This window comes from Sus scrofa, chromosome 10 (genome assembly GCF_054392235.1).
Source record: "Sus scrofa isolate SSC_HxYL_T2T_F1_AM1 chromosome 10, Sscrofa_HxYL_maternal_Yorkshire_Landrace_v2.0, whole genome shotgun sequence".
Lineage (NCBI taxonomy): Eukaryota > Metazoa > Chordata > Mammalia > Artiodactyla > Suidae > Sus > Sus scrofa.
In genome coordinates, this window is record NC_139392.1 from 17,756,445 (window position 1) to 17,777,648 (window position 21,204).

Here is a 21,204-nt window from a genome sequence, read left to right on the forward strand (position 1 = left end):
ACGGGCGACACAGAGAAGAGGAAGATAGGTCTTCCTCATTGAACTCAGTTCAGTTTAGGGAAAGCAGACACCTTGAATGTATATGCCTAGAATTTGTCTAGGCATTTCACTTGAGGACAAAACAATGCTGTTATGGCGTCGACGCTGTCTGACTCTAGAGCTCCTGCTCTTAACCATTACACCCTTCTGCCTGTCACATGAATAGGGCTTAGGACAAGCTTGAGTAGAACTGCCCCGAGCCCCCGCCTCCCCCACCCCAGCTCTCATTAAGAATGTAATTATGTTTATTGTAGAATAATCAGGAAATCATAATCTAACATATAAACTAAAAACCCCTATAACCTGGTTACCCATTTTAAGAATCAATTATTAAGAAAGTGTCTTTTCCTTGAGTTTTTTTCCCCTGTGTATATTTTTCCCCATATGTTGAAAGAGGAGATAAGTATGGTGGGTAGAGAGTGCCAGGGATTTAACCAGACCACTTGGGTTTATAACCCAGTTCTGTACTTACTTATGTGTAAGACTGTGAGCTCTACCTCTTGTTGTCTATAAAATATAATTGCTTTAAATGTTAACAAAAGCTCAATAAATGTTAGCTATTTATTGTCAAAAAACAACTTTCCACTTAATGTATTTGAACACATTTTCCCATGTTATTAATACAGATTAATCCTTTGCTTTTTAATGGCTATAATAGCATTTCTTTTTTTCTTTTTCTTTAATTTTTGTTGTTGTTGTTGTTGTTGCTATTTCTTGGGCCGCTCCCGCGGCATATGGAGGTTCCCAGGCTAGGGGTTGAATTGGAGCTGTAGCCACCGGCCTACGCCAGAGCCACAGCAAGGCGGGATCCGAGCCGCGTCTGCAACCTACACCACAGCTCACGGCAACGCCGGATCCTTAACCCACTGAGCAAGGGCAGGGACCGAACCCGCAACCTCATGGTTCCTAGTCGGATTCGTTAACCACTGCGCCACGACAGGAACTCCCTTTTTCTTTAATTTTTAGGGCTACACTGTTGGCATGTGGAAGTTCCCAGGCTAGGGATCAAATTGGAGGTGTAGCTGCTGGCCTACACCACAGCTTGTGGAAAGGCTGGATCCTTAACCCACTGAACAAGGGAACAAACCGCATCCTCGTAGATACTGGTTGGGTTCATTGCCACTGACCCACAATGGGAACGCCTATAATAGTATTTCATAGTATGGATATTCTATGGTATCTCTGTAATTACTAATTGGTGAACACTTTGGGCTGATCACCTATTTTGTTTATTTTACTATTTCATTTCTACAATGGATATTACTGTGTATATACATCTTTGTACATTCTATGTCATTATTTCTTTTGAGTAGCTTCCTAAACATGGACCTGCTGGATCAAGGAGTGTGGAGATTTTTAACATTTTGTTTTCTCCAATATGAGTTGTTTTCTCCTTTCATACATTAATGATTGGAAAATAAATGCATATTTTCCCATTCCCCTTTGCCAAATTGACAGGTAGAAAAACTTTCATTTGTTTTATAAGCAGTCTTTGTATATTAGGGATATTTGCCTCATTGTCTGTTAAAAGTATGAAAATATTTTTTCTTAGTTGGTCTTTTTATAAAACCTTTAAGTAGGTTTTTGTTAAACACTAAATGGTTTTTAATTGAATTGCTCAGATCCAGCACCCCCCACCCCCAGTGATTGGGGTTTTGTGTCATTTACAAACTCTCAATCCAAATAGGGCCTCTGAGTGCTAATGATACAAAACTTTGGCAAAGAGGAAGATGAAAGATAAGGAGGAATTATTTTTATGATTCCCCCACCCCCTAATTTATTTAAGTGGTATTTTGGGGTTCTTGAGATTCTTTCTGCCAAATGGGAGATATCTAGTCCTTTTCACAGCCAGGTCAAAGCCCAGGTTGCTTGTCCCTCATGTAATTCTATAATATCTCAACAAGGATAGCTGGTTATCTAATCATCACCCTTAAGCATAATTTTCATGTTAATGAGGAACAAACAACTGAGCTTTAATCTTGTGTTTTATCTTTGTGGAAAGCAAACATGTATTATTGTTTAACCTGAGTAATTGATTGGATACTGATGAGTCAGGAATAATATATCAATCATAGGCTTTTCCTCTTTAAGGTGTTAGAAACTTTTTGGCATTATGGCAATTTTTCAAGGAAATGCAAAGTGCAGTGCAGCCCTCCCCCTCTGTATGCTTCCCAAATTGTGCACGTTATCTTTTTTTGTTTTTAGTTTAAAATATGGAAGATTAACTCTCATTTTTCTTTCAGCTGTGGCCGATGTCCTTGGTGATAATGGAAGCTCTGGGCTTCTTATCTCTGAAAGCCCTGCAATCTCTGAACATAGGCTTGACCAGGAAGTAGCATTGAACGTAAAAGAAGATCATGAAATAGAAGTTGATGTACTAAAAGCACGTGTTGACTTACCAGAAGAAAAGCCTCCAATTTCTGATGATCCTCCTGATACTCAAGAAATTCATGTAAAAAAATTAATTTTTTTATTTCTTTGTTTTTTAGTTTTGGTTTAGTTAGGTTTCAAACCGTAGTTCAAATCTAATGTATTTGTTTATTTGACTGCTATCTGAAAACCTCTTTATAAAAATCTCTGCTTAAAAAGTATAAATATATTGTAGAGTTATATAGAGCACATCTTTTAAGTATGAAATTATTTTTCATGAAAAGAAAATGGTTGTTAAGTCACAATTTAAAGAATTTAATTTTTGCTTAGTATCCAGTTCAAATGAAAAGTTACTTTAGCTTTGAGAAAATAGATATTGGCTACTCTAGAGGCAGGTATTACATCAAAACTATCTAGAGCATGTGTGAAAATAATTGAGTTAAATAGGATTTTTTTCCCCCATTCACACTTGTGGGAAAATGATATTCTGCTGGCTGCGGCTTCCTATACATTCCAGAAGGACTTTTTTGTATTTAATATGATTCATGGCTCCTAAAAATTCCACCAAATTGCTTTTATTATCCACAGTCAACGTTTATTTGATAAATGAATTCGAGATAAAGAAAAATCACCTCTTCTAATTATTTATAGAAATATGATTATATAATATTTGGGAAGTTGAACTCATAAAAATGTCATAGTTATCCATATTAAATTTCAAAAGTATTCTCACTGTGAAGTAGATGGATAAAGTCCTGATTATTTCATCTGGGAAGCTAATAAGATTTGTGGGCACAGTATACGTGGGAATCCTCATTTCTGGGTGTTTCCAGTCTTTCATTTCACTGAATGTTTGGGGAGTGGGAAAATGTCATTGTCTAGGTGGGTGGTGATGTTCTACCTTCTTGGTCAGGAGATCTCTCTGTTACTTTCTGCCTCCTCCTTTTTCTCCCCTTCCCTTACCAAAAGGTAAATGCAAGGACCATTCCTTCTTCCACCAAACCCTTGCAAGAGAGGTACTGAACTTGAAAGCCTTAGGAATTTCATGGTTTATGCAGCCCCAGCAAAGGGAAGAGGATTGAGTCTAGCCCAAGGGAGCTTATGTAGGTGAATTCTTCTTCAACCTTATGGGGATCATGCTGTTTAGAAAAAGTGTGGTTAGTTAGGTAATTTGGGGATTATTCATTAATAAACACAGTTTGGGGGTTGTTTCTTTTTCTCCGGTTAATTTTTTCTTTGGGTGGGGGGTAAGAATAGAATAAGTCCTTAAATTCTCACAACTGTTAGCATCATAATAATAATTCTTAAGGTTTTGTTAAAGACTGTCTTTTTAGCCAGGGAAATGTAGAATTTCTACTTTAATTCCGTTCAAAATCTCAATCTTTTTCTATCTACTTATTTTGACTGAATGAGAAAGTCTAATCGCTTAAATAGATATTTTATAAAGTAAACCCATAAATATATGCCATATCAAATGTAGTTTTTGTTTAACAGTTCATACACCATGAGTAAGATGGTCATTAAAAAATTATGCTTTAGCTTAAAATAAATATATACATTAATAGTGTCATCTTTAATTCATTTTAGGTGGTTGAACATGAAAAGGTTGAAGTTCAAGATTCAGGACAAGAGGCTAGGAATCTCTCATTTAATGAGTTGTATCCCTCAGGAACTCTTAAGCTTCAATACAATTTTGATACCATTGAGAAACAATTTTGTGACTTGCCTGATAGTAAAGACTCTGCTGAGTGCGACATTGCTGAAGTAGATGGGGAACTTTTTGTGGCACAGAGCAACTTTACCTTGATTTTGGAAGGTGAAGAAGGAGAAATAGAGACAGGTGATTCTGCAGCATCGAATGTGTTAGCTAAAGCAGCTAATGCAGCAACTGAGGAAAAACATACCTGCAGTAGGGAAAATGATAGTCACAGACATGTTGCAAATTTGCCATCTGTCCTAACTAGTGATCAAGAGTCCCAGAAGGTAGAGACGTTACCATATGTGCCTGAACCAATTAAAGTAGCAATTGCAGAAAATTTATTGGATGTAATTAAAGACACAAGAAGTAAAGAAATTACTTCAGATACAATGGAACAGTCCATTCATGACAATATACCTTTAATAAGCCAAAAGGTAATGTGTTCCACCAAGTTAGCCAAAACTCCATTTAAGACTGTTCAGGAAACAAGTGCAGTGACTATAAATGTCAGCCAGATTAATGACATGATTTCCTCCAGAACTCGCAAGAAAAGACGTGTCCAAGACATGAGTGTCAAATCAGCACATCAAGAAGAGTCAGCAGATGTTGCTACTCCTGAGATGCTGGGGCTTTCCATTATGAAGAAAACTAGAAAAACAAAAGAAATTTCAGGAGCTTTTGAAAGTGCCTCTTCTGATGACAAAGGAATATCTCAGAACCAGCAAACACCTCAAAATTCTGTTACTCCTAGGAGGGGAAGGAGGAAGAAAGAAATTAATCAAGACACATCAGAAGATATTAATTCTGTGGAACAAGAGTTAGAAGCTACTCCAGGTAGGGAATTAAGAAGAGTAAAATCATCTCAGTTGTTGGAATCAGTGACTGAAGAAAGTTCTTTTAGAAAAGATGTTAAGCTTTCATCTGTTACAAAAAGGACTCCGAAGAGAATCAAAAAATCTGTAGAAAATCAGGAAAGTGTTGAAGTTATCAATGATTTGAAAGTTAGTAAAATAGCAAGTCCTAGCAGAAGCACCAGAAAATTGAGGAGTGCTTGTTTGGAAACTTCTGAAAGTACAGCTGGGGAGTCCACTGAACAGCAGCTGCCTCTTCAGCGTAACAGAAGGGTTAGAAAGAGAGAAGGTAGTGCATCGGATGTTGTAGAAGATTCCAAATTTGATTCATCGCAGCGGAAGCCTCCAGCAGAATTTGATACCCCTGCTACACCTAGAAAACGTGGTAGACCAAGAAAAACCAATCCATCTGAAGATGTAGAATCTAAGGCTGTTAAGGGAGCAAGAAGTCCTGAGACGAGAGAAGGTCTCAACATCCAAAGGAGATCCACAAGAAATACCCCAGCGAAAAGTGGAAATACTGAGGTTGGAAAACTAGCTTTAGAAACATCAGTTTTTGTGCCAAGTGAAGAACTTGCTACACCAGTGAGCTCTAAGAAAAAGCCTACAAAAAGGACTGAAAACCAAAGCCAGAAACGTCCATTACGCTCAATATCAGAAAAATGCATAGACGAGGAAATGACACACAAAGAAGTAGATGACCAAGAGGAAAAATTGCTTGCCACAGTTGCTTTGACTAAATCTTCCCGTGGCACAAGGACTAGATCTAGCAAGGCCGTCTTGTTGCCAGACCTTTCTGAACCAAAAAATGAGTCTTTATTTTCTCCTCCTGTGTCAAAGATTCCAAGGAAAGAGAAAGGTACTTTTATTTCAATTCAAAGCACAATTTTCATCTCATTCAGAGTCTTCAGCTTAACATTCTGTCATTTCAAACATGATTAGGTTGTGTTTAAGTCACTAATGGACTTTTTCTCCTAACAATGACTTGTAGTTATAGGGAATCCCCCCTCCCCCCAAAAAACCCTTCCATTTTGGATCTTTTAATAGTAAAATTAAAAGATTTTATATTTCACAGTTTATTTTTAGATTCAGGAATTTTCTGTTTCAGCATGACTTTTTAAATCCTATCATTCACTTGACATTGGTTTAATTTTTACAATAGTATCATGTCCCTTTATTCTACCCCAAGACTGTAGTTTCTATACTCTTACAATATCTTATGTTCCTTGTTGCCTATTTAACTTGTGTTTTATTTAAAAAGCTCCTTCAGGGTAGGGGTAGGGGGCATAGAGAAGAGTGGATACAAAATTACATAATTAGAAAGCTGGAGCCCATCCTCTGTTTAATTGAAACATGGCAAAAAATACAGATATCTTAGAACCACTAGTTAAAAAGAATATAGAGCTTGACACTTCACTGGGTTTTCTCTAATTCCATTACTCAGCAGCCAGTATTTGAGAAGAGTTTGCTGTATGCCCGAGGCTATACTGGGGGATGCCTTCTCAGTTCATTTGATTCTCACTATAACTTGGTATAGCTTAGGTAGCTATTACCTCCCTCTTTCTACAGTGAGGAAATTGAAGTTCAGTAAAACTGAGCACCTGCATCACTCAGGTAATAAGTAACTGGTGGTGTCTTGGAGCTGACTCCTGCTGGCCAGGGAGAGCCAGTTGTTAAATATTCAGGAATTTTCTGAGGAAGTATTGTCTGGCTAATAGAAGTGTATGGAAGGAGTGGTATGGCTGAACATTTTTGCATGTGATAATGTTTTTGTATTTCTTTCTTTGTTCCTTTGGTTCAGGGGAAAACTATAGGGGAAGAATATGAGCTAGTCTTTGAAAAGCCAAAGAAGCTGTTGCTCCAGGTAGCCTGGAAAGAGAAAAGCAGAACATATCATTTTCATAGAAAGGATTTGCTTGTGTGTTTAACTCCAAAGGATGGAAGTTACCACCAGTGCCATTTATGCTACTTATCAGCTGGGGGCAGAGATGATTTTTATTTCTGATCTCACCTCTCTTTTTTGTTAAGAATCACATGCTTTAAAAGCAGAATTGGGCATCTTAATAGAACTCTTGATTGTCCCAGTAGGTGAAATGACATTGAGAATTTTATTTTAAAGATTTGTAAATTATACTTTTGAAGTAGTAACATCATAACTTGCAAACATCTATAAAGCGCTTTCTATATAGTACCAATATTCTAATCCTTTATAATCTTCACAGTAACTTTATAGGTATTAATCCCATTTTATAGAAACTGAGGTACAGAGAAGTTTAGGTAATTTCCTTTGGTCCCTCAGCTTATAAATCCGGAAGCTGGGATTTAATTTCATGGTTCAACTGCACCATGCCACTTCCATTAATACATTGCTAATGGCCATTAATGTAGAGACCCTTTAATAAAAACAGGAAAATATTTGAGATTGAGTCTGGGATAAATGTTTTTAATTACATATTTTCAACTATTTCTTTTTTCTTTTCTTTTTTGTCTTTTTAGGGCCACACCTGAGGCATATGGAGGTTCCCAGGCTAGGGGTCCAATCAGAACTGTAGCTGCTGGCCTACACCACAGCAATGTCAGATCCTCAACCCACTGAGTGAGACCAGGGATTGAACCTGCAGCCCCATGGTTCTTAGTCGAATTTGTTTCCACTGTGCCACAACGGGAACTCCTCATGTAATTCTTGATTAAACCATTTATATTTGTCTATAGAATATCTTCCTATCAAACTGTTTCTTGATTATTACTTCCTCTGCTTACTTTTTTTTCTTTTATGATGTGCATTTTTCTATTGTTCTTCTTGCTTGGAAGAATTAGCTCAGAATGATCTAGGAGGAAAGGGGGTTTGAGTCTCTTTGTAAATAAAGTTGCTTTTTAAACTAAAAACCTTGCCTTTGAAAAAGTAGGAATTATGAAGCAGAGTAGCTCAGATTACACAGGCAAGTGTACTTGAAAGATACTTGTGGGTTCAGTTCCATACCATTAATTACTAAAGCGAGTATCTGAATAAAGTCAGTCACACACCCAACTTGGTTTCCTAGTACATAGAAAAGTTATGTTTATACCGTAGTCTTTTAAGTGTACATTAGTATTATATCTTAAAAAATGTGCACACCTTAATTATAAAATACTTTATTGCTAAAAAATGCTAACCATCATCTGAGCTTTAAGCAAGTAATGTTTTTGCAGTAGTGACATCAAAGATTACTGATCCCCATGACAAATTTAATAATGAAAAAGTTTAAAATATTGCAAGAATTACCAAGATGTGGCATGGAGACATGAAGTGAGCAAACGCTGTTGGAAGAATGGTGTTAATAGACTTGCCGAAAACCTTTGGTTTGCCACATACCATATTTCAAACCTTCACATATGCTGTACCTTTTTTATTGTGCGTCATTTTTCTTGCCCTTCATTCCACTTCACAGATACGGCTTTTTTTGTTTTGTTTTGATTGAATTTTTATATGAATTTGAATTAAATTTATACAGTTTTTTTCTTTTTATCTTTTTTTAGCTAAAAAAATAGAGGCTCCTGCACAGCTGAAAGAATTAGTTTCAGATTTATCTTCTCAATTTGTCTTCTCACCTCCTGCTTTAAGGACCAGGCAAAAAAACTTAACTAATACATCGAAACTTATAGACAAACTGGTAAGAAACGCATGATTTTATTTGTATGTGTATTTATACATGCTTTTTATTTCTTAAAGCAATGCTTCCTGGATAAACTTCTTTTAAAAAGAGCAGATGTTTATACTCTTGAGTCCTACTTTTGCAGACCCTACCTTTAAGATGGATTGGTATGTTACTCATGGTATATTATTAGCAGCCTATTACCTATTAGAGAAAGGTTTTTAAATTTTAGTGTTTCATCAGAATTATCTGGATGTATTTATTTAAAATACAGATTGCTGACCTAGAGTGTCACTTAGAGACCACACTTTGAGAGATGGTGTTTTGGAGTTGACTGTATTACCTAGTTGCATGTAACTCTAAAATAAAATAATTTAGGGATTGAGTGTGAGCATAAGACCCTTATACTTACCAATCTTTTGTTTTATTTTGCTTTTTTTTTTTTAGGGCCGCACCCGCGGCATATGGAGGTTCCTAGGCCAGGGGCCTAATCGGAGCTACAGCTGCCAGCCTACACCACAGCCACAGCAACGCCAGATCCTGCACCCACTGAGCAAGGCCAGGGATCGAACCCGAAACCTCATGGTTCCTAGTCAGATTCATTTCCACTGCACCGTGACAGGAGCTCCAATACTTATTAATTTTAATTCACGATCATTTCCTTTTTCTTTCTTTTTATGGTTGCACCCACAGCATGTGGAAGTTCCCCGGCCAGGTATCAAATCCGAGCCACAACTGTGACCTATGCCATAGCTACAGCAATGCTGGATCTTTAACCCACTGTGTCATGTTGGGAACTCCCCATAGGCATTTCTTAAACTGGCCATGAGCCATTTACTATGCAAGGACAAAGACTGACAGAGAAATAGGCAGAATCCTTGTCTCTCAGGAGCTCAGTTTAATTGAAGAGGCAAAAGTGCACATGGTTATTTCAGTGTGATAAGAATCATTATACCCAGATCTATATACCCTTATAGACAGAAGGCAAAGGAGACAGGCATTTCTGGAAGAGAAAACAGCAGATGCAAAGGCACAGAAGCCTGGTAGTGCATGAGGAAGTTCACAAACTAGCAAATAGCTATGTGTGTATTTTTAAGTAGTTTTGATGGAAAAATGAATTCTAGGGAGGAAAAAATAGTCATTGGTAGTTTAATTCTCATGCAGCACCAAGAGCCTGGATTTAGACAGAGGCAGTGAAACAAAAGGGCAGTGGTCCATGGAAACATTCCAGAATCAAACTGATAAGGCTTGGAGATCAGTTGAATGTGTGGGGAAGAGGGATAACCAGCCATCCTCGATGACCAGGGTTTCTGCCAGAAAATATAGGGAGTCTCTTTGATATTTGTTGAGTTTGAATTCACTCTGCACTGTTTAGTTCATTTAACACTGTTCATTTAGCACTGAATTCCATGACTCAGGATAGAACTTTTTCAATTTAGATTTTAAGTATTTAATTACTTATGGTTGATCTTTTAAATTTTTAACCTGTAGGAAGATGATGCTCCATCAGTAGAAACTGTGGAAAAGCAACAAGTGAAAAGAGCCCGGACCACAAAAACAAGACAAGCAAGCAAGTAAGGCTTTTTCTATGCTGTGATTTTTTTCTGTCTAGTTTTTTAAAATTAGATTTGAGAAGAGTCTTCAAAGAGAAATTAACCTCATCAGAAAAGGGTAATTCTTAGGGGCGTTCCCTGGCTCCATGTAATTGTTATAGATTTCACTGCCGAAGGTGGCTTTCACTGTGTAGCATGAACACCCATTCATTTGAAGGGTAGTGGGATGGGGGTGGTTGAGTACCCAATGAATTTTGTTTTTGCAATGGGTTAGGGGTGGGAGTGGCAAAAATTTTGCCTTTTCCTTAGTAAAGATAGATGATACCTATCAGTAAAAGTAGTTAAAAACTGAAAAATCCTGTGATTGTTTCACTAATATCAATTAAAACTTCATCCATGGGGGAGTTCCCGTTGTGGCTCAGCAGAAAGGAATCTGACTAGCATCCATGAGGACACAGGTTCGATCCCTGGCCTCGCTCAGTGGGTTAAGGATCAGGCGTTGCCATGAGCTGTGGTGTAAGTCGCGGATTCGGCTCAGATCTTTGTTGTGGCTGTGGTGTGGGCCGGCAGCTACAGCTCAGATTCAACCCCTAACCTGGGAACCTCCGTATGCCACAGGTGCAGCCCTTAAAAAATTCATCAGTGGGGATATTAGTCCATTTCAGATTTATTTGTGCTTGAAGTTTCATAAAAGTGAATTTCATAAAAGTACAAAGTAATCCATTTTATCTTACTTTAAGTATTTAATGAGAGATTTTGACTATAATTAATAACACTTTACATATAAGTTGGTTTGTGTGTATGTTGGAAACTACTTCATATATGAAAATATATACCCAGTTGCTAATTGCTGGCGTTTGAGAATTGCCATTTCTCTTACACCTTATTATGGGCCTGCTGGGCTCTCATTCCATGGACTGACAACTCCTTGTAACCGACCAGTATTTATTAATACATATGAAAGGTTTAAACAAGAATTCAGCAGTAATTGTTTTGAGTATCCCGATTATCAAGAAAAATTTCTATCATGTGAAACCGTAACTCTTTCTAATTAGCTTATATGACTAAAGTTTTATTTCACTTCTCCTTTATAAAATAAAAGCACCAGGAAGGGGCAATACCTAACATTTCTTTCCTATATTGGGAAGTCAATTACATTTTATATTATTATAACATATTTGTTCTTATGTGAATTATCTTTTTATCTCAGAAACACAGAAAAGGAAAGTTGGTCACCTCCCCCAGTGGAAGTTAAGCTGATCTCGCCCCTGGCCAGCCCAGTCGATGGAGTAAAGAGCAGACCAAGAAGGGCCGCAGAAGTGACAGGAAAAACTCTTGGAAGGAGCAGGAAGAAAGTGTCTTCCTTCCCAAAGCAAGTTCTGCGCAGAAAAATGCTGTAATTTTTTTCAAGTTTTTAATGTACACCTATTTGTAAAGTCATCAGAATTGTGTGGATTATTAAAAGTTGTCTAATTTGGAAGAAAGTAATTTATATAAATTATTGTAAATTTTTGTAAACAGCGGTCTTCACTAGGTAAAGTAACTCCATATGGAGTACGACTCTTTTAGTCCAGGCATTTTTTTCTATTTTATATTAAGACTTCATACATTTATATAATATGTAAATATGGCTTATTACTGGAATGTTAAATAAAGCGTATACTTCAGTAGTCTGTGTCTGTTAGATTTTTGAGAGGGGATTTCTGTTTTAATAATGATTTTATATGCTAGTAGGTATTGATTCCATTTTCTTTATAGTTAAAAGTATTAGACCAATTTTAAAATGAGGCCAATTGAACTGTTGTTGTTTTTTTTTAAGTTGCTATTTTATTATTTATGCACTTTGCTTCTGTGATTAAGATTTCTAATGATAAGTTTTGGGGGTACTGTTAGTATGTTGAAATTGAATTATGGGCATGTAATTTTGCCACTTTTTTGTAGTTTAACAGATTTTATGTATTCTACCTCAAATTAGTAATTTTCTAAGTAATGCATTGGTTAAATATGTTGGCATTTCTTATTCAGCAAGCTTAAAGGCTATTATCTTTGAAGTCTCTTAATTATTCAGAGACTAATTATCCAGGTTAGACTGACCGGTTCACTGCTGACTAGCAACTTCTTAGAAGGGTTTGAGTAGGCTATTGAGTGCACCTTATAAGGGTTTGTTTCATGGCTATTCAGTGCACTTTGTATGTGCCTAATATTGATAGAATGAGAAGTGTGAACAAATTTTTATAATAGTCTTACTGTCAAGGAGCTTGCTAATGAATCACAGAAATCCCTTAAAATATTCAGGTTTTAAAACTGACAGATTCTTATAGGACCTCAGGCAGAGTATTGAAGATGGGGAAAGAGTGAGTAGATGTGGAAAAAGCTAAAGAAAACCACTCTGTTCTCTGCAATGTGACTGTGTGCAGTTAAGTGGTGGTACTTGGTGTAGGCTATAAAACTCATCAATAAGTAAGGGTTGTAAAATAATTTATGACAGGTAACTGAGAGCATGTAGTGAATGGACCATTAATAATTGATCACCTAGAAACAAACTGCTTTTGTTGGCAAAGCTTTTTTAATGTCCTGGTGTGAGGCATAAGCAGTATAGTCTCTACATTTTTTTACCAAATAATAATACAAATAATGGGAAAATGATGAAAATGCCTATGCCAAGTATTGACAGAGTGAAGGTGGCAGTACGAGTGCGGCCTTTTAGTCAGGTTAGTGATCAATGTTACATTGCCTTGTTGAAAATCTGACTATGACTTTCATTTTATTAATTTTTTAATATTAGTTATCAAACTTGTATTTAAGCTGCTTGTCATTTACCGAATATTAAATTTATTTAAATGAACTTGTTAAATGAGTAATTTAAAGATCTAAACATAATACAGTAAACAATTTCATTTCTTTGTGCACGTAGCACAATAAAAAAATTGACAAGAAAAATGTATTGTCAAGTTAATAATTTCTTAATACAGTTTGGTGAATATAGACATGTGCTATGTATTTTTAATAATGTACTTTTTCTCCTTCAGAAACAATAGATCATAAGCAAATTGCCAATTCTGATCTATGTATTTAAAATGCATTTATGTATAAATGTATTTATATAACTTTTTACAAAGATACCAGTCATTGAATTGTTGCTACAGCATTTTAGGATAAAATATGGATTGTACTCATTCTAGGACCTTTAGCAGTTGCCTTTGATTATCAATGGAGTGTATTGAATTTTAAGCTAATTGTGAACAACTGACCCATTCAGCAGACTTTGATTTGTCTGCTGTAGAACAAAGGCTGAACTAGAGACTGAAGATACAAAGAAAATCTTTGTTCTCCAGCAGCTTACAGTCTTACGTTAAATGATTTGTAGCAGTGCATACTGTGGTAAGGTAAATCATCTTTGGCTCCCAGAGCAAGATCAGGTAAGAGTTCATTCTGCCTGTACAGAACTTGAAGGCTTCTGGAGCTAGAAGCATTTGGGGTGACTGCAAAGGACAGATGGGATTTGGATAAGTGCATGCTGGAACAACACGCAAAAGCTTATTTAATGGTAATTAATCTTGAATTGGATACAAGGTAATGATGACCTCATATGAGGTCCTCTTTCTACCTTTGCTGCTTTCTCTCGTACATTTATATAAATTATTGCTTTGCACATTTTCAGTTGGCATCAGTTCTGTCTAGTCCCTAAACATTCGTCTGTATTGCAGAAAATAATTAGCAAATAGGGATGTGTAGAATTAGATAACTTTATGTGTATAACTAGATAACTTTAGCAGCTTTTTTTTTTTTTTTTTTTTTTTTTTGCTTTTTAGGGCTGCATGCGTGGCACATGGAGGGTCCCAGGCTAGGGGTCGAATCAGAGCTGCAGCTGCCAGCCTACACCACAGCCTCAGTGATCCCGAATCTAAGCCGAGTCTACGACATATACCGCAGCTTGTGGCAACAATGGATACGCCACCCACTGAGCAAGGCCAGGGATCGAACCTGCATCCTCATGGATACTAGTCAGGTTTGTTACTGCTGAGCCACAACAGGACTCACAAGTGTAACAACTTTGTAAGGCTTCTAAAGTCGCATGGTTTCTTAGGAATCGATCGCCAAAAAACCAATTAACTTGTAATCAATAAGTAAAATGTTTGGGGCAAAAAAAAAAAGAAATAAAACCTAACCCATCATCACATTGAAAGCTATTCCAGGGGTATTCCCCCACCCCACTGGCCTTTAATATCATTAAACTAACTGTTAACTACTATTTTAAGTAGTTAACAAGGATATAGATGTGGGCACTAAAATAGTTAACATAATTACACAGCCTTTAGGTCCCCTTAAAAGAGATTGCCTCTGATTCAAATCCACCATAAAAGTTGATTATCTTAGACTAGAATAGTAGCAAGGAGGAAAAAGAATGAATAAAAGAGGTGGTTTGAGTATAAATAGTTATGGATCACACCTAGACAACTACTTAGTGATCTAGACCTAACTTCATATCCAGTCTTTACTGTGGGATCAGAGAACCAACTTTATGCAACCTCCTTAGTTTTAAGACAAACTGTCAGGAGCCGAACTTGGGTTCAAAACCTGACTTTTATCACTTAACTGTTACGCAGCCTTGAGCAAGGTTTTACAAGCTCTCTGAGGCTTGGTTTCCTTATGTGCCAGATGGAGCTGTTGGTACCTCACAGTTAGTGTTGTAGACACTAGCCCAGATGTGTAATCACTGAGCGCTGTGCTTGGCAGGTATTTTAATACTAGCTGCTACAGTTACTTTTTAAGTAGTTTCACCGAGATTATAATTTACATACTACACATTTAACTCATTTGGAGTGTATAAATCAATGACATTTAGTATATTCACAGATAAAATGCAACCATAACCACAGTCAGATTTAGAACATTTTTATCACCTCAAAAAAGGATCTCTGTACCCTTTAGCTGTCATCATTATTCCTCCAGTTGTAAACAGCCATAAAACTAGTCTGTTTATGCGTATCCCCTGTTCTGTACAACTCATATAAATGGAATTATATAGTTTTTTGTGACTGATTTCTTTTACTCAGCATAAGGTTTTCAAGGTTTATCCATGTTGTAACATATATAAGAAATCCATTTCTTTTATTTAATTATGTATTGTCTTTTTTGGGGTGCATGTGCTACGGCATATGGAAGTTTCCAGGCTAAGGGGTGAAACAGAGCTGTAGCTGCCATCTTACACCACGGCTCACAGCAATGCCAGATCCTTAACCCCCTGAGAAAGGGCAGGGATCGAACCTGTGTCCTCATGGATACTAGTCAGGTTCATTACCACTGAGCCACAACAGGAACTCCCAAAAATTCTTTTCTCTGTGGCTGGATCATAATCCATTGTATGGATATACCACATTTTATTCATCCATTAGTACATGTTTGGGTTGTTTCCGCCTGTTAGCTATTATGAATCATGCTGTTATAAACATTTGTTTATAAGTTTTTGTGTGGACACATGATATTGTTTCTTGTGATTATATATCCATGCATGGAATTGCTGAGTCATACAGTAACTATGTTACTGAATTGCCAGACTTTTCCAAAGCAGCTGTACCATTTTGTGTTCCTACTAGCAGTGTATGAAAGTTCCAGTTTCTCCAATCCAGGCTAACACTGGTTATCTGACTTCCTTATAGCCATTCTTGTTAATGTGAAGTGGTATCTTGTGGTCTTTAATTGCATTTTCCTGATGATTGATGAAGGTGTGCATCTTTTGATGTGCTGTTGCCAATTAGTATATCTTGTCTATTCAGATCCTTTGCTGATTTTAAAATTGGATTCTTTTTTGTATTGAGCTGTTTTTTATATATCCTAGATACATGACTAGCAAAATTTCTCCCATTCTATGGGTTGTCTTTTCATCCTTTGAAGCACAGAAGTATTTAATGAAGTCACTTTTTTAAAAATTGTGCTTTTGGTGTCATCTAAGAATTCTTTGTCAATCCATTGTCATGAAGATTTACTCATATGTTTTATTTTTTCTTTTTTGCTTTTTAGGGCCTCACCTGTCACATATGGAGGTTCCCAGCCTAGGGCTTGAATTGGAGCTATAGCTGCCGGCCTATATCACAGACACAGCAACACCAGATCTGAGCCATGTCTGACCTAAACCATAGCTCAGGGCAACGCTGGATCCAGGAGTCAAAAGCACATCCTCATAGGTACTAGCCAGATTTGTTTCCACTGTACCACAACATGAACTCATATGTTTTCTTTTATAGTTTTAGCTCTTACATTTAGGTCTTTGGTCCATTTTGAGTTAATTTTGATACATGATGTGAGGTAAGAATCCAAGTTCATTCTTTTTCGTGTGTCTGTCAAGTTTTCCCAGCACCATTCCTTGTAAAGGCTGTTCTTACCTGTTTTGGTAGCCTTGTTGAAAAATCAGTTGATCATAAGATGTTTGGGTTTATTTTTGGACTCTCCGTCTCATTACATTAATCTGTATGTCTCTCCCTGTGCCAGTACCACACTGTCTTGATCACTGTTGGTTGTACTAAGTTGTGCAATTGGTGTGAATCCCACTTTATTTATTTATGTCTTTTTAGGTCCACACTCGCGGCATATGGAGCTTCCCAGGATAGGGGTTGAATTGGAGCTACAGCTGCCGGCCTACACTACAGCCACAGCAACGGAGGATCTAAGCCGTGTCTGTGACCTACATTGCAGCTCACAGCAACGCCAGATCCTTAACCCACTGAGCGAGGCTGGGGATTGAACCCGAGTCCTCATGGATACTCGTCAGGTTTGTTAACTTCTGAGCCACAATGTGAACTCTCCACTTTTTTCTTCTTTTTAAAGATTGTTTTGTTTTATTCTGGAAGACTGGCAGTTCCATATGAATTTTACAATCAGCTTGTCAATTTCCACAAAGAAGTCAGGTGGGATTCTGACAGACATTGCATTGAATGTACATTAATTTGGGGGTTATTATTCTAAAAATAACAAATCTTTTGATCTGTGAAGTGGGATGTTTTTATAATTTTTAGACCTTTACTTTCTTCCAACATTTTATAGTAATCAAGAGTGTATGTTTTGTACTTCTTTTGTTAACCTCATTCTTAAATATTTTAGTCTTATTTGGTAATGCTAGAAATGATTAGTCTATATTGACTTTTACATCCTACAACCTTACAGAACTCATTTATTCTAATAGCATTTTAGTGGCTTCCTCGGCATTTTCTAAGATCATGTCATCTGCAAATAGTCCTTTCCTATCTTGTTGCCTTTTATTTCTTTTTCTTGCCTAATTGCCCTGGTGAAAACTCCAATACAATGTTGAATGAAAATATCAAGAGTAGAAATACTTCTTCCTGATCTTAGGGAGTAACTTTCAGCCTTGACAATTAAGTATGGTTTTAGTCATGGGTTTTTCATAAATGCCCCTTGTGAGATTGAAGAGGTTCCAGTCTACTTTTTTTTTTTTTTTTTTTTTGCTTTTCAGGACTGCACCCGAGGCATATGGAGGTTCCTAGGCTAGGAGTCCAATCAGAACTACAGCTGCTGGCCTACACCACAGCCACAGCCATGCAGGATCCGAGCCATATCTGCAACCTACACCACAGCTCATGACAATGCCATATCCTTAACCCACTGAACGAGGCCAGGAATCAAACCTGCAACCTCATGGTTCCTAGTCGGATTGGTTTCAACTGTGCCACAATGGGAACTCCCAGTTCCAGTCTACTTCTGATTCATTGAGTGTTTTTAATCATGAAAGGTGTTGGGTTTTGTTAAATTCATTTTTTTGCATCTTGTGATGATGTGATTTTTGTGTTTTACTCTGTTGATACATTGTACGATAATCATTAAATTAAGCCCAAGGTTTGTTTTACTTGGGTATAGTAAGGTGGCAGATTCAGTGGCAATTGCTTTATAAATTCCCAAGAGAAAGGAGCATTCCACACAGGCACATGGTCAGAAGGCAGGAGAACAGGATGCATGACCCACAACCTTACTGTGGTTTCCATAGGAACGAATGGGCAAGGCCTTTGGGCAAGTTTGAACAGTCTTCATTTTGGATTGTTCTAGTACTTTCAATGGGCTCTGGACTTCATAGTTGGTCAGGTGCAGTCCCTTTGTCAGATACCTGGCCCCAGGGTGATGTAGGACCGGGGAAATAATGGGTTGGTATGTGAGTTAGATGAAGGAGGTGTTTGGGATATGGACTTGTGGAAGGTAAGTTCTTTTCTATCTCTAGGAATTCATTAGCCCTGGGAGGGACGTTCCAGGCCCCAGGCTGTAAAAGCATCATAGAATATTAACAATTAAAAACATGATCAATAGAATCATTTTTAGGAGTTTCCTCCGTGGCTCTGCAGTTAACAAACCCTTATAGGATCCATGAGGTTACAGGTTCAATCCCTGGCCTCCTTCAGTGGCTTAAGGATCCAGCGTTGCCATGAGCAGTGGCGTAGGTCACAGATGTGACTCGGATCCCACGTGGCTGTGGCGTAGGCTGGTGGCTATAGCTCCAATTTGATCCCTAGCCTGGGAACCTCCATATGCCATGGGGCAGCCCTAAAATAGCTCCCCCTCCAAAAAAAAGAATCATTTTTAGATGTTAAACGATCTTATGTCTCTAGGATAAATCTCAGTTTGGTTATGGTATATAATTCTTTTTATATGGTCCTGGGTTCACATTGCTAATAATTTGTTGAGGATTCCTGCATCTATATTTATAAGAGGCATTGATCTGTAGTTTTACTTTCTTGTGATGTCTTGTCTGGATTTGATATCAGGCTAATACTGGCTTCATAAAAATAAGTTGGGGCGTGTTCCCTCTTCAGAGAGAAGGTTTATGAAGAATTGGTTTTATCCTGTAAATGTTTGATGAAGTTAAGCAGGCAAGCCATTTCTTTTTTCTTTTTTTTCTTTTTTTTTTGTCTTTTTGCCTTTTCTAGGGCCACTCCCACGGCATGTGGAGGTTCCCAGGCTAGGGGTCCAATCGGAGCTGTAGCTGCTGGCCTACACCAGAGCCACAGCAACGCAGGACCTGAGCCGCGTCTGCAACCTACACCACAGCTCACGGCAATGCTGGATCCTTAACCCACTGAGCAAGGCCAGGGATCAAACCCGAAACCTCATGGTTCCTAGTGGGATTCGTTAACCACTGCGCCACGACGGAAACTCCAAGCCATTTCTTCATGAGTATTGTTTTTGCTACAATCTCTTCACTTGTTATAGATCTGTTCAGATTGTCTATTTCTCCCCCAGTCTGTTTCAGTAGTTTGTGTCTAAGAACTTGTCCATTTCATTTAAATTGTCTAATATGATCAATTGTTTATATTATTCCTCTATAATCCTCCCTTTAGTTCTGTGAATAAGTTTATAATGGTTATGTTACAGTTTTTTTGTGAACACCAGCATGTGGTCACTCTCATGTGGTTTCTGTTGCCTGCTTTCTTTCTAGTGTGCGGGTTTTAGTTTCCTATTTTTTTTGCATGCCTCAGTTTTTCATTGGAAACTGACATTTTGGATAATATGTTGTAGCAAATCTGGGTATTGGTCCTCCCACCCCTCTATAGCTTTTTGTTGTTATTTGCTTATTTGTTTAGTGATTGGCTGGATTATTTTAGTGACATCTCTCTCCTAGCAGGTTCTAGGTACTTTGGCCGTAACATTTGCCACAGACTTTCACCACATAACTAATTGGCCATAGGGCAATTTTGCAATAAAAATAAAATAATGAAAAATAAAAGAGGAGTTCCTGTCGTGGCACAGCAGAAACAAATCTGACTAGGAATCATGATGTTGCAGGTTCGATCTCTGGCCTCACTCAGTGGGTTAAGGATCCAGCGTTGCCGTGAGCTGTGGTGTAGGTTGCAGACACGGCTCAGATCTGGCATTGCTGTGGCTGTGGTGTAGGCCAGCGGCTACAGCTCCGATTGGACCCCTAGTCTGGGAACCTCCATATGCCGCAGGTGCGGCCCTAAAAGGCCAAAAGGCAAACAAAAACCTGAGGACCACTTAGCTTTTCTTACCAAAAAAAAAAAAAAAAAAAAAAGAGGAATAGTGAAAGATTTCATTTCAAAATACAAAATGTTTGAATGCACTTAAAGTATATGTAGATTCATAGCAATACTGCAGGAATAACTGATTTTATTTTGTGGATTTTACCTAAGCATGTATCTTCAAAGTCCTTCCTTTATAGTTATTATGCAATTCTTTCTGGCTTGTTGATTCGTCTTCTCATATGGCATCACACTTTTTCTTTTTGCTAAAATTTCTTTCTTCATTAAGAGAGATATCAGGGGAGATCCCGTTGTGGCTTAGCGGGTTAAGAACCCGACTAGTATCCAGGAGGACGTGGGTTTGATCACTGGCCTTGCTCAGTGGGTTAAGGATCTGGCATTGACACAAGCTGCAGCATCGTTTGCAGATCAGCTTGGATCTGGCATGGCTGTGGCCGTAGTGTAGGCCGGCAACTACAGCTCCAATTCAACCCCTGGCCCAGGAACTTCCATGTGCAAACTGTCAACCAGTTTTTCATGGTAAAATTGCCTTATGGTCAGTCATGTTTGCAGTGAAAACGCCTGCAGCAAAGACGTCTATGGAAAAGAAGCCTAATGGCAAAAATACCAAACATGTCTCCCCACCCCTACTTTTGTTGTTGCTGCACAAGAAGACACAGCTTTGGGCATGCCCTGGTCACCCTGGCATAGTAAGGGGTTTCGTAGGGCTTCTCTTCTCTGTGGACCATACCAGCCTGTTAAACCCCACTGACTGCTGACTGATTGCTCTGTTTTTTTCAGCAATGACCTGGGGCATAAATTGCAACAAACGCTGATTCTTTTAAAAGGATTCGTTTCTGAGATTAGTGTTTGAAATTTTTTTCTGAGTCCAGGTGGACTCCCCTGCACACTCGATGGTGTGTAACTTAACCTGTGTCTTGACTCTCCCAATTGCCTTTCATCACAGCCTCCTCTGTTCTTGAGAGTGCCATTAGGATTGAACTTCTCTAAAGGGGCAAATGACGTCAGTTCCTTTGGGAAGAGATTAGAGGCTCTCTGCTCAGGCAAGATCTCTAAACCGGG

The 21,204-nt window shown here is 37.9% G+C and overlaps 1 protein-coding gene across 7 annotated transcripts in view; it reads left to right on the forward strand.

The window, feature by feature from the left end:
• Positions 1-13,084, forward strand: part of AHCTF1 (AT-hook containing transcription factor 1) — a 79,648-nt gene extending 66,564 nt beyond the window's left edge. For 4 of the 7 annotated variants that reach the window (XM_084979258.1, XM_021064442.2, XM_021064443.2 and 1 more), the window contains 5 exons: positions 2,283-2,491; positions 3,997-5,818; positions 8,476-8,609; positions 10,083-10,165; positions 11,355-13,084. In XM_084979258.1, the coding sequence (XP_084835384.1) occupies positions 2,283-2,491; positions 3,997-5,818; positions 8,476-8,609; positions 10,083-10,165; positions 11,355-11,544 (2,438 nt within the window). In that variant the 3' untranslated portion in view covers positions 11,545-13,084. Of the gene's footprint in view, positions 1-2,282; positions 2,492-3,378; positions 3,513-3,996; positions 5,819-8,475; positions 8,610-10,082; positions 10,166-11,354 lie in introns of all 7 variants that reach the window. The other 3 variants (XR_014817474.1, XR_014817473.1, XR_014817472.1) reach the window with 1 other exon arrangement.
• The last annotated feature ends 8,120 nt before the right edge of the window (positions 13,085-21,204 follow it).